Source organism: Myxine glutinosa, chromosome 2, assembly GCF_964187855.1.
Source record: "Myxine glutinosa chromosome 2, kmMyxGlut1.1, whole genome shotgun sequence".
Classification (NCBI taxonomy): Eukaryota; Metazoa; Chordata; class Myxini; order Myxiniformes; family Myxinidae; genus Myxine; species Myxine glutinosa.
The window spans coordinates 147,564,672-147,578,426 of NC_136262.1; the positions used below are offsets into that span (position 1 = coordinate 147,564,672).

Here is a 13,755-nt window from a genome sequence, read left to right on the forward strand (position 1 = left end):
TATATATATACTTACAAGGGTGGGAAGCTGAAAGCAAACAAACAATGCAGAAATGGTGAATGCTAAACCATTAAACAATAAATGCCGCATTCCTGTGCCACCTTCAGTCGACCGTCAGGCATGGACAGCCGGTTCCTGAAGGCCTTAGGTAAAAAACGTACTGCAGCTGAATGTTTCTACACGCTGTCAATAGTGAATCCGTGAATGTCACAAGTGGAAACCCTCACGTCATTTCCTCATTTTGCTTTAAACTCAATCTCTCTATATTTTCATTTAAAACAGAATCATTCCAATCACAAATTAATACTATAGCATTAATATAACAAAATACAATGTTAAAAACACTTGTGAGGTTAACAAATATTGACAAATCTGCCTGTGAGTAAGGGTGAAAACGAAACACTTCATACAAATCGAAAGTCAAAATCATAATTGTATTGAGAAATTTGTGAAACCTCCGGACCCACCTTCGGATGAATAAAAGTGTCGTCATTCGGGTGGAATCTCAAAATCATGATTGTATTGAGATGTTATCAAACCAACGAATCTTCATCATCTTACTATAATTCACCAAATGTCCGTCCGTCCATTCCCAGATACCGCAAAAACGGCTGAATCGATCGCAAGAAAATTTTGGGTGGGTAATCCTCGGGCCCCCAGGAGTAAAATAGGCGATATTGTTTTTACAATGTTGAGCTCAAATCCTCTCCCTCCCCGCCCCCATTCCTCCCACATCTCGCACACTGTACCGGGAAGTGGATCACCCACAGGGAAGTAGGTCACACACAGGGGAGTGGGTCACACACATGAGAGTGGGTCACACATGGGGGAGTGGGCGACACACGGGGGAGTGGGCGCGACACACCGGGGGGTGGGCGACACACGGGGGGGTGGGCGACACACGGGGGGGTGGGCGACACACGGAGGGGTGGGCGACACACGGAGGGGTGGGCGACACACGGGGGGGTGGGCTACACACGGGGGGGTGGGCTACACACGGGGGGGTGGGTGACACACGGGGGGGTGGGCGACACACGGGGGGGGGGTGGGCGACACACGGGGGGGTGGGCGACACACGGGGGGGTGGGCGACACACGGAGGGGTGGGCGACACACGGGGGGGGTGGGCTACACACGGGGGGGTGGGCGACACACGGGGGTAGTGGGTCACACACGGGGGTAGTGGGTCACACACGGGGGAGTGGGTCACGACATTCATTGGTGGTCTCGTTCTGTTCCCTCATTCTTTTATTCATTTTGAAAATGGCAGTTACAAATAAATGACCCTCATGCAACTCATTGAGACAGCGCTGACATAAAGAAACAGGAATGACCACCCACATGTCCCACATTACGCAACTTTGAGCTAAATACAGCTCGGATACACGCGACGCATATGGAGAATATTCTGATGTCGAGAGCAACTCGCACCAAGAACCTGACAAAACAACGTCCGCAACATGTGACTGCACAGGATCACGACATACAGCAGCGAACCCGATTCACTCTGTTCCAACATGAACACCTCAACTGCAGGTTCGGCACCGGCCTTCAGAGAACGAAGCTCCACCACTCTCCCCACGTGCAGAGTACGAGTACCTAATTGTAACTTTTTATTGTGACTATGTCTAAAGAATGAAACATTCTGACTATATAAAGAATACAGCTCAAATGGAAAAGTCCCTGGGAAAAACGTTATGGGCGGTGTATAGTCCACCGAAAAACAAAATTACTCTTTTTGTTACAGTATACAAAATGACATCTTTTTAATTAAAGATTTCAAATCGACGTATTTAAAGTTTACGTGCACTTGATTTATTTAAGAGCAGGTTGGACAAACATTGGTCCTTCTCTCATATTAAGTTAGTTACCCTGATTTCCCAACAAACATGCACAATAAATTATGTTAAATATACGTCAAGTAGTAGGACATATACAAAGCCCATCGATGGAATGAATGGAAGTTTAAACAGGATTACCTTTACTTCCGTATAATAATGATGAATGATGATAACTTATAAAATAAAAACGAAGAAATATCTCTCGGCAAATTCCCGTGTGTGTTATTTGGGCGGTGTATGCGTTAACTTTCATTGAATTTTCTTCCCGTTTTTTTGCAACCGAGTCTAAAACAACATATCTTGGCAATTTCCCACCTGTGTTATTTGGGCGGTGTATACGTTAACTTTCATCGAATGTTCTTCCCGTTTTTTTGTAACGAGTCTAAAACAATATATCTCGGCAATTTCTCGTCTGTGGCGATACATGAACGAAACTCCGCCCCTCTCCCAACATTTTTGACTCTTTATTGTGACTACATCTAAATTAAACATTTCATCATGACGACTGTCATCAAATGGAAAAGTCCACTGCAAAATTTTCATATATCTCGGCATTTTCCCATCTGTGTTATTTAGGCGGTGTATGACGTATCGTCCGGCAAATTTCTAAAATGTCTCAGCAATTTCCCGTCTGTGCGTGAATTTTCTCAATTATTTCTGAAACAGAGTCTAAAACCATTGATAAAAATAAAATCAGATGGTGAATTAGAGTCGAGATAAAGGTGTGAGGGAGTCTCAATGGACTTTATGTTACAGGCCTTCAAAAATGCATTTTGGTCTCTATAAATGGTAACTTTCATCAAATTTTCTACCCGTTTTTTTGCAATTGAGTCTAAAACCATGTTAGCGACTGTGAAAAATAAAATGAGATATCGAATTAGAGTTGAAATAAAACTGTGAGAGAGAGCAAGACACCACGGGCCTAACAAAAGAGGCCTCAAATCTATGCGGGGAAACAAAATGGTGGATATTTGTTTTTGAAGCCCCTCCCAGACCAGGTGTAGCCATGCCCCCGGACAGTCAGATCACAGAATCACCTAGGGAGAATATTATATAGATTATATATATAGTATTTATTTGTTTATTATTTTTATTTATTACAGTACCAAAATAGTACTTCCAGCACATATATAGTATTGTTCATCTTTGGACACTTTTGGTCAGACAAAATGAGATCCGCAAGTCGCTCGAGGTCGAGGTGGCAGGTCTTGCAGCATGTCATTCATTTTGTTCACTTTAATATCCATCTCGAAATGATTTTCACCACTCAAGAAGGAATGTCCATGACAGGAAAATATCACCACACTACAAGCACTTGTCTGTAAATGTCAACAAGCTTGATGTTTTCATTGCCCCTGAACTTCATAATAATTTGCTGTTCCATCCTCCTTGGTCCCTCATTTTTCTGCCACTTGATTCCCAGTATGTACGTAAAACCAAGAAACATGTGATGATGGGGATTGGTTTCCAACATTGGAAAGATACATTCCCACTATTTTATCATCTACATCCTATAAATTACTCTGCGTTTTTATTGACAAAGGCCCAGGTCAACTTTGAAACATCCGCTAGTTGTTTAATTTACTTTTGCACACATTTTTTTGGATGTTTAAACCTCAGAGCATTCAGTTATTGTGTAATTGGTGTCTGCAGCTGGCAAGAGGCCCCATGGGGTGTCTGCGATTGCCACACCGGGATGCGTCGACGAGACGTAAGTTGCGGCCTACTAAAGGCGACCGGCTTGTGGACCGCTCTGCCTCCATCACGCTGTGTGTCCATTGAGAAAGCTCCTATCTACGAGGTGGCATGCAACAATGACAGCTGTACTCGGTGGGAGGTGTCGGCGTGGGGTCAGGTACGTGTGGGGCAGTCTCGGATCCTCTACCCACTGATTGAAGTTACAAAATCACTCGGGTTGAGTTCATTTGGGGTTTGGACTTTAGCATTGCCTGTGAAATTTAGGCTCAAAAAGCAAAATTACCAACTCAAATGCTATCTTGAGGTTTGTCCTTGATAGGGGTTTGAAATCCTCCTGAAGCTGGTTTGGATGGGCCTGACCTTTCTTTTTGAGCCTGATTTGGACGAGATCGAGAGGAACAACCTCACATTTTGGGTTTAAAAATATGGGGGAAATCATATCTCCCTTGTCTATCTGTTTTTCAAGTTATCCCCTTACCTACCCATGATATATTTACCGCCCCCATTGACCCTACTAACGCAACCCTCTGGCCTACAGGTTCCTGGAGTTCTCCCAAAAGATCTTTACTTTTTTCATAAATATGCTTTTACATGTGGATATATCTTGTAAATGAGGGGACGGAGAGGAGTGGCGACCCCCACCCCATGTTCTTTGCTTTCCAGCAATGAAAAAACTATAAAGTGTGGGAAGAAGCCATGGTGTTGGGTGGCATTTGAATGATGCCACAGTTTTCCTCCTATTCTTCTTTTATATTTCCGTGTACATTTGTCAAAAGCCTAAGCCTTTGCTCATTTGACACCAACAACTACCAACTACTGTGTGTTAAGTGTAAATGGTAATAACATCGTGAGTTGATTATCTTTGTCGATCAACTTCACCATTCAGTTGTAGTTGGTGTCACTTGAACTGCTTGTAACGGAGTCACCTGACCTTGCATGAGTGCAAGTTGTCCTTGCAGTGCTTGACGTTGCATTGTAGTGTGTGTGGTAGTGTAGTGCCACTCGTCTAGCTAGTACAGTGCATCTTGATGGTAAAGTACTTGTGCTCACTGTTTTTTTTTTTGTTTTTTTTTACGAGAGTGCAACATATTGTTCCAGTGTCACGGGAGATGCATCGGATGGAGAACTGGAGTGCAGCGCCGACAGGTCATGTGCAGATCTCACAATGGAAGTCATCTGGGCAGCAGTAGTTGCAGCTCGTTGAGCAGGTGCCTTTCTGGTTGTCTTCCGTAACTCTTGCTAGTTACCCCCGCCAGAGGAGAGGGTATTGCATTTGAGCCCGTTTGTTTGTTTGTTTGTCTGTTTGTACGCACAGAATAAATATGATTTTGTCTGCAACCGTTGGTACGATTGACAGAAAATTTTCACCATCGGTGCAACGCCACCTGTAGAATATTTATAAATGACAATTATGACGTCATAGGTCATGTGATATGGGCGCCATCTTGGAAAAACCGAAAAACTTTGCACCTCTATATCTCCAAAAGTGCTGCATATAAAAAATTGAGACATGGCTCATTGTAAAGAACTCTCCATGGGGAATAAAATATGTTAATGATGATGTCATACTATCATAGGTGCCTCCATTATGACGTCGTAATTCGACAAGTACAAAACTTCATCTGATCAAGATGAAATTCCTTGAGCGTCATCTAGGGACAAATTGGTGAAGAAAAAAACATGATGATGTCATTGGTTACGTGGTTCGGCCGCCATATTTGTTTTATCACAAAAGCCTTTAAAATACTAAAAACACGTCCTGGCGAGGGTCTGCAATCTCTGATTGCTCTTTCTTGTTTTTAAACGTGACATGGTGAAAGATCGGAATACGTTATTGTGCTTTCCTCCTCCTGGTTTTGACTCGTCGCCCTACCTTATGCACCACAAACCAGCAATGCAACATGGAAGCAACAAACATCGCTTTATTATGCTTTCAAATGTGAGAACTCATGTGCCTATTGTTGTGATCGGAGTCCCCATTGAAAAATCCTTTCCACCCAAAAGCCTATTCCCTATATCCCGATGATATAACCCATGTTATTTATTACCGCTTGCAGGCGCCTCCGTGCTGCCGAAAGCCATCTGGGAATAATGCCGGCCAGATTTCCCTGGTGGAGAGAACATTCTGTACTCTCCATGTGCCGCTACAATGGGAAAATGCAGAAAGGGACTTGATTACAAATGGGATGGAAATGAACCGTTTGTTTTCCACATATTATACTACAGGCAGTCACCCATCTCCTCATTTGTCACATGGAATTCCCATGGAGTATTCTGGAAACGCACTCTGCCGTGCTCGCTGCGGCCCACACGAGGGTGTGGATTTGCTTAGCCCTTTTTGACCATTTCGTTAGCGACGTGAACGTCTCCTTTTTGTTTGGAAAGGGATGTCGTTTATGAAATCCTGGCATTTTCACTACCCAGAAGCATCAGCAGTTTCTTTTGTTGTTATTCACAAGTGGAATAATATCACGCTGATGTGGATTATATATTATTCTTTGTTCACCGACAAATGCGGTTGCATGGAGTATTCATCGATTGCACGGTCGTTTTCCTTTCATTTTCTGCTTGCAGAATATTTTATGATGTTGTTTATTTTTAGCGTTGCACCAAAGGAATTAGAGAGGGTATTTGTGTGTGTGTGTGTGTGTGTACATGTGAATGTGTGTGTGGTGTGTGTGTGTGTGTGTGTGTGTATATGTGTGTGCATGGTGTGTATGTGTGTGTGTGTGTGTGTGTGTGTGTGTACATGTGAATGTGTGTGGTGTGTGTGTGTGTGTGTGTGTATATGTGTGTGCATGGTGTGTATGTGTGTGTGTGTGAATGTATGTGTGTGGTGTGTGTATGTATGTGTATGTGTGTGGTGTGTACGTGTGTATGTGTGTGGTGCGTGTGCATGTGTATGTGTGTATGTATGTTTGTGTGTGTGGTGTGTGTGTGTATATGTGTGTGTGTGCGTGTGCATGTGTATGTGTGTGTGTATGTATGTTTGTATGTGTGTGTGTGCGCATGTGTATGTTTGTGTATGTGTGTGTGTGTGCTCGTTTCTTCTTTTTTTTACATCTATTATCCCTGCCACTGAAGGTTTTCACCCCATCTGTTTCTTTGTTTGTCTGTCTGTCTGTCTGTCTGTCTGTGAACAGAATATCTCAAAACAATAAGGTTAAGGTTAAGAATATCTCAAAACAAAATTTGGTGTATATGTTGGGTGTATGAATTGATTAGTCCATAACTAATCCATAACTAAGTCCATAACTAAAACGCCACTCCATAACTAATTCTGTACAATAAGGATGAATTGATTAGTTTTTGGTGAAGAACTGGATCCAGAACCAGATACTACAATTTTTAAGTGATTCTTCACCACTGAGAGAAAAGGCCAAAAACTATACATAGCACGATATCGCAAAAAGTTATGAATGGATTCGGACAAAACTTAGTGGATAGGTTGGGTGTGTGACGAGGAGGAATTTATAAGATTTTGATGAAGATTCGGGTCCGAGAGTTTTTAATATTTTTAATTACCGTACCTAAGTAAGAAATCACAACAGGCGAGGTCAAGCGAACAAGGGGGCCAGGGCATACTCGGTGAACCGCGTACTACAAACTCATCCACCGGTTGGAAAAGTCTTGTTGAGCCATTCACAGACCTGGAGACCCCATTGGACATGTGCAATTTCTTCTTGTGGGGCTTTCTTCAGGGCAAGCTTTACGCAACTGAACCAGCGAACATTAAAGATCTCAAAGAGCAGATTCCAGCAGCTTTTGGAGAAATTACAATTGGAATGCGACCGAAAATAGTCTTGGATTATTGTGAAATGACGCACACACTGCTTGAAAATGATGGAAATCACGTTGTAGTTCATAACTAATTCTGTACACGTCTGAATTCCAAAAAAGTTAAACCACAAAAGCTTGAAATATGTACAGTACCCCTGCCTGATCATCATTATTAATTAAGTTACATGTGAAGTAGCAGGACACCCATCAGACACTGACAACCCTCCTTTATATGAAAAGGGCCTATCAGTGGGACACAAAACGTTAACTCTTCAGCCTGGCGGAGGTTTGCGCTCTGTCGAATTCCGTTCTAGTTACCTCTGTTATGTTTTCACTCCTGTCTGTCTGTCTGTTTGTTACTTGTGAAATCAAAGATTTTGATTTCAAAAGGTCAACATCGGCCAAAGATCACCGACTTTGTCGAATTTCTAAAATCGTCAATTAGCATCCGAATTACTTGAAATTTGAACGGTGTTGGCAAATCATGTCACTGAATTCAAGCACCAATTATGTTTGAGGTCACCATAGGCCAAAAGGTCAACATAGACCAAAGGTCAACAACTTCGGTGAGATTTATGAACTCCTCAGTTATCATCCAATTGACTTGAAATTTCAACAGCATTTGCATATCAGGTAATTCAATTCAATTCAATTCAATTCAACAACCTATTTTTTGTTTCGGTCAAACGGTCAGCATAGGCCAAATTTCTGAAATAGGCAATTTTCATCCAATTTATTTGAATTTTGAACATGGTTTGCATATTATGTCACTGAATTCAACCATCAATTATTTTTGGGGTCTAAAGGTTAACAGCTCAGCATAGGCCAAAATTTGTAACATCGTCACTTTTCCTCCGATTGACTTCCCATTTGAAAAGGATTTACATATTTGGTCCTTGAGTTCAACCACCAATGGTTTTTAAGGTCAAATTTGTTTTAGGAATCTCGCAAGTATTATACTCTGCACATCTTTCTTGTTTGTTTGTGTGTCTGTGAGCAGGATATCTCACAACGTTGTTGTCACATTCACATGAAATTTGGTGGACAGGTTGGGTGTGTAACAAGAACATATTGATTTGATTTTGGTTCAGGTCCGGATCCAGATCTGGCCTATCGGTGGATACAAAACGTAAACAGTTCAACCTGGCAGAAGTATGTGTTCTCCCAAGTGCCATTCTAGTTGCCTCTTGGTTCTAGTTACCAAGAGAACCTAAAGGTGGACGAACGTTGGTTATGTTTTCACCCTTGTCTGGTTGTTTTTTCTGTCTCTGAATAGGATATCTCAAAAATTGTAGATGGATTCGGACGAAATTTGGTGTAGAAGTTGGATATGTGACAAAAACGAAATGATTCGATTTTGGTGAAGATCTGGATCTGAGATTTTTAAGTGATTCTTCTCCATTGAGAGATAGGGCAAAACAACTACTAAATATATCATATTTCAAAAATCCTTTTTGGATCCCGGGCAATATTTTTGGACCCAGCAGGGGCATTTTTTACCCCAGTGACATTTTAGACCCCGATGGCTCATATCACTTATTTTGTCTAGAAACATATAAAGCTCATGGAAAAATATATAGTGGACAAATATCAAAATCCTGACTTGACTTTTTTGACATGGTGAAGCTTTAATCTCTCGAAACTTGTTGCCATCCTTCAAACTGACAGGCTCCCACCTTCCCAGAATGTGTCTATGCCCCAGAATATAACAGTAATTCCTCAGAAATGCTATAACTTCCTTTTTTTTTCTCTCTGGGAGAGGACCCCCTGCTCCCTGCATTAGGGAAGGCCACACCACCTCCTTGACACTCCCACCATGGAACAAGCTCCCTCAGCCCGCTTGAAACCCCTCCTGGTTGGCTTGTTACATATGGATTTGGGAATTTATTAAGGGAATTATTAGTGGAAAGCTATTGCAACGGTGTTGTGGGTCAGTTGGTGAATGAGTGAGTGAGTCTGCACTGCTTCACAGATCTACTCTAATATATACACATTGAAATTGTCTCATCTTAAAAGAGAAACCCCACAACTTGGAGAAAATGTTCTCCATAAATGAGTGTGTGTGTGTGTGTGTGTGTGTGTGTGTGTGTGTGTGTGTGTGTGTGTGTGTGTGTGTGTGTGTGTGTGTGTGTGTACACGTTTTATTTTGTAAATCTTCACATGCATACATGTCATTGCAAGTCACTTTGTGCACCAAAGTTTGTCTGCTTGTGTACCAAAGTTTGTCTGCTTGTGTACCAAAGTTTGTCTGCTTATGCATCAAAGTTTGTCTGCTTGTGCACCAAAGTTTGTCTGCTTGTGCACCAAAGTTTGTCTGCTTGTGTACCAAAGTTTGTCTGCTTGTGCACCAAAGTTTGTCAGTTTGTGCACCAAAGTTTGTCTGCTTGTGCACCAAAGTTTGTGTGCTTGTGCACCAAAGTTTGTCTCCTTGTGCACCAAAGGTTGTCTGCTTGTGCACCAAAGTTTGTCTGCTTGTGCACCAAAGTTTGTCTGCTTGTGCACCAAAGGTTGTCTGCTTGTGCACCAAAGGTTGTCTGCTTGTGCACCAAAGTTTGTCTGCTTGTGCACCAAAGTTTGTCTGCTTGTGCACCAAAGTTTGTCAGTTTGTGCACCAAAGTTTGTCTGCTTGTGCACCAAAGTTTGTCTGCTTGTGCACCAAAGTTTGTCTGCTTGTGCACCAAAGGTTGTCTGCTTGTGCACCAAAGGTTGTCTGCTTGTGCACCAAAGTTTGTCTGCTTGTGCACCAAAGTTTGTCTGCTTGTGCACCAAAGGTTGTCTGCTTGTGCACCAAAGGTTGTCTGCTTGTGCACCAAAGTTTGTCTGCTTGTGCACCAAAGTTTGTCTGCTTGTGCACCAAAGTTTGTCAGTTTGTGCACCAAAGTTTGTCTGCTTGTGCACCAAAGTTTGTCTGCTTGTGCACCAAAGTTTGTGTGCTTGTGCACCAAAGGTTGTCTGCTTGTGCACCAAAGGTTGTCTGCTTGTGCACCAAAGTTTGTCTGCTTGTGCACCAAAGTTTGTCTGCTTGTGCACCAAAGTTTGTCAGTTTGTGCACCAAAGTTTGTCTGCTTGTGCACCAAAGTTTGTCTGCTTGTGCACCAAAGTTTGTCTGCTTGTGTACCAAAGTTTGTCTGCTTGTGTACCAAAGTTTGTCTGCTTGTGCACCAAAGTTTGTCTGCTTGTGCACCAACGTTTGTCTGCTTGTGCACCAAAGTTTGTCTGCTTGTGCACCAAAGTTTGTCTGCTTGTGCACCAAAGTTTGTGTGCTTGTGCACCAAAGTTTGTCTGCTTGTGCATCAAAGGTTGTCTGCTTGGGCACCAAAGGTTGTCTGCTTGTGCACCAAAGTTTGGCTGCTTGTGCACCAAAGTTTGTCTGCTTGTGTTTGCATCTCTGTTTGGTCGTTACGCATTCCCTGTTCAAATTCACAAATAACTATTCCGGTATTATGTGCGACAATGACAGCATCGCCGACATAATTTCACTTTAAGTGGTAACTTATTTGTTTGCTGTGACCAAATGATTAGTTCGACTTATTACTGCTGTGTGGATGAAATGCGAAGGTTAAAAAACCCCACAATTATTGATGGCACCTGTGATTCTGTGTGCAGGCCAGAACCTCAGCGGAATTGCAGCTCGGGAGAGTGCACGGCACGCTGGCACACCGGCCCGTGGACGCAATGCACGGCGACCTGCGGCAGGCACGGCTTCCAGGCACGGCGAGTGAGCTGCACGCACGGCACGAGGTTACGATCGGTTCCGGGGCCTCGCTGTGCCTGGTTACCACGACCTACGACTTGGCAACGCTGCAACATTATTCCCTGTGAGAAGGGTGAGGAGTTTCGTCCTCTCATTCCTCATTTTAATCCTATTTTGTCGTTTTCCATGTTCCTCATTCTCCACATTGTTGTTACTCTTTTGTGCTAGATGTTACCCATCATGAGGCTAAAATCTGCTCATGGCTGCATCTAATCTATTGAGGTCCATTAAAAAAAGAATCTAAATTGTCCGAAGGAATGAAAGAACCACCTTTAGAGGCCATTTTCCCCCACAGAGCAGGGGTTGGCCTTTTTTCGGACCCCGTGGTCCCCTTTTTGAAGCAATGTTTTATGGCCGGATGCCCTTCCTGCCGCCAACCCTGTTAGTCGCTTCTTGCGACACACAGGGAATTACCAGTGAACGGGTCCTCAATTTGCGGACCTCGGAAGGATGACAGGCTAAGTGAACCCCCTTGGCGTTAATTCAGCGATCGACCGGGATTCGAACCCAGGATCCCAAGCCGCACCCTAACCGCTAAGTCAACACCAGGCAACACCTGTCGGAAGGAATGAGGGAGGTAAAAATCTGTCAAAGAGTTCCATAGTGAAGCAGTTCAGGGGAAGAAGCTGGAACGATACGACTTCGATCTCATCTTTGGTACATAAAAAGTGATGAGAGGCATCGGCAAAGTGAGCACCTTCATTAAGCAGACATACCTGTGGAACCGAGACAGAAAAGGACGAGAAAATAAAGTTTAGTAACAACGCGCTCTGGGAATATTTCAACTCTGCGTAGGTACGATCCGGAGCATGTGACCTATCGGGCTTTATGGCAACGGTGTAAAAAGTTTGCAAATGATACCAAAGTGTTCCGTACAAACAATTCCGAGGATGACAGAAGGATCCTGCAAGGTGACATCATCACCTTGTGACGTGTCAGAGTTGGTAAATCAAGTTTCCTGTTTTGTCAAATGGCAAAGTTATTGCCAATGGATAAATCAGTCCTAGGTTAGAGTGTCCCTTTTGTCCATCTGAGGCATTTTGTGTTCCAAAGTATCATTTGATCAGGAGAGCATATAGCGAATGGCATATGGAACGCGAAGGGGCCTCTGCAAATAGAAGAAGAGGATTTATGGGTGACCTTCGACCGGTCCTTAAACTTTTCTGCTCACACGGGCATTGTTTGTAAGGAGGCCAACAGAGTCACGTGATTATTGAAGAAGTCATTTTTAGTCGTGACAGAGAAGTTATTGTCTCATTGTACAAAACGCTTGTGCGCCCACACTTGGAATATTGCTTTGTAATCTGGAATCCATATCTGGTGTATGACGTAGAGATGGTTGAGGAAGTACAACATCATTGGTGAACAAAGTAATTACCGACTTGTCCGAGTTGGCATATGAAGAGCCCCTGAGAGTTTTCAAGTTGCCATCTTTGTGTTATCAGAGGCTGCGAGCGGAAATGATTCACGTCTATAAGATCTTAAATGGTATAGACAGGACTGATCTCTTATCTTCCCCCATCCAAAACCTTGATCTTTTCTACCCCCGCTAATTTCGGTCCCCTTGTGTTTTATACCCCTCCCCCCCCCCCCCCCCTTCCCATGCCTCCTCCCCCCAAGCCCTCTCCCTCCCACACTTCTCCCTGCTCTCAAATGTTGTGTTTGTGTGCTTCCCCTTCTCTCCCCATCCTGTCTTCCGCTCCCTCTTTTTATATATTTTGTTTGTCTGATTTGTTTGTGAAATAAATGTTAGCTCTTTCACGAGCCTCGATTCAGTATACAAAAAAAATATATAAAATCCTAATGACCTGTTTCAGTGTACCGTGAGTCATACGAGGACGTCCTGGAAAAGAAAATGTTCAAGCCACAGGAAAGACTGAGAGTGAGATAAAATTTCTTTAACAGAGTTGTACATTTTTGTAACGGTCTTCCAGACGAGGCTCGCACAGCATGCGGTGTAAACGCATTCGAGAGAGCATTTGGAAGTTATACGCAACCAATTCGGAACCGGTAGGACTACTGCCTTCCTGGAGATATTGCAGCAAGGCCGTGGTTATATGCGTTTACCTTCTCGAGACCCACAAGCAAGTGAGTGAGAGGACACGTTTCCTGAAAATATCGACAAAGGAGGCGAAGGGAAGCAACAGACTGACAATGTGGAAATGGTTTGAGAGAGGAAACTCTAACCGAAGGGAGTCTAACTCCTAACCAATGGGAGTCTAACTCCTAACCAATGGGAGTCTAACTCCTAACCAATGGGAGTCTAACTCCTAACCAATGGGAGTCTAACTCTAGCCAATGGGGAGTCTAACTCCTAACCAATGGGAGTCTAACTCTAGCCAATGGGAGTCTAACTCTAACCAATGGGAGTCTAACTCTAGCCAATGGGAGTCTAACTCTAACCAATGGGAGTCTAACTCCTAACCAATGGGAGTCTAACTCTAGCCAATGGGAGTCTAACTCTAACCAATGGGAGTCTAACTCCTAACCAATGGGAGTCTAACTCTAGCCAATGGGAGTCTAACTCCTAACCAATGGGAGTCTAACTCTAGCCAATGGGAGTCTAACTCTAACCAATGGGAGTCTAACTCCTAACCAATGGGAGTCTAACTCTAGCCAATGGGAGTCTAACTCCTAACCAATGGGAGTCTAACTCTAGCCAATGGGAGTCTAACTCTAGCCA

The 13,755-nt window shown here is 43.4% G+C and overlaps 1 protein-coding gene across 1 annotated transcript in view; it reads left to right on the plus strand.

Annotated features, from left to right (window-relative positions):
- LOC137417486 (ADAMTS-like protein 1) overlaps window positions 1–13,755 on the plus strand; it is a 466,111-nt gene that overhangs the window by 417,147 nt on the left and 35,209 nt on the right. Inside the window, exons 31-33 of the mRNA XM_078772644.1 lie at window positions 3,494–3,695; window positions 4,637–4,746; window positions 10,925–11,145. Of these exons, the coding sequence (XP_078628770.1) occupies window positions 3,494–3,695; window positions 4,637–4,746; window positions 10,925–11,145 (533 nt within the window). The remainder of the gene's footprint in view (window positions 1–3,493; window positions 3,696–4,636; window positions 4,747–10,924; window positions 11,146–13,755) is intronic.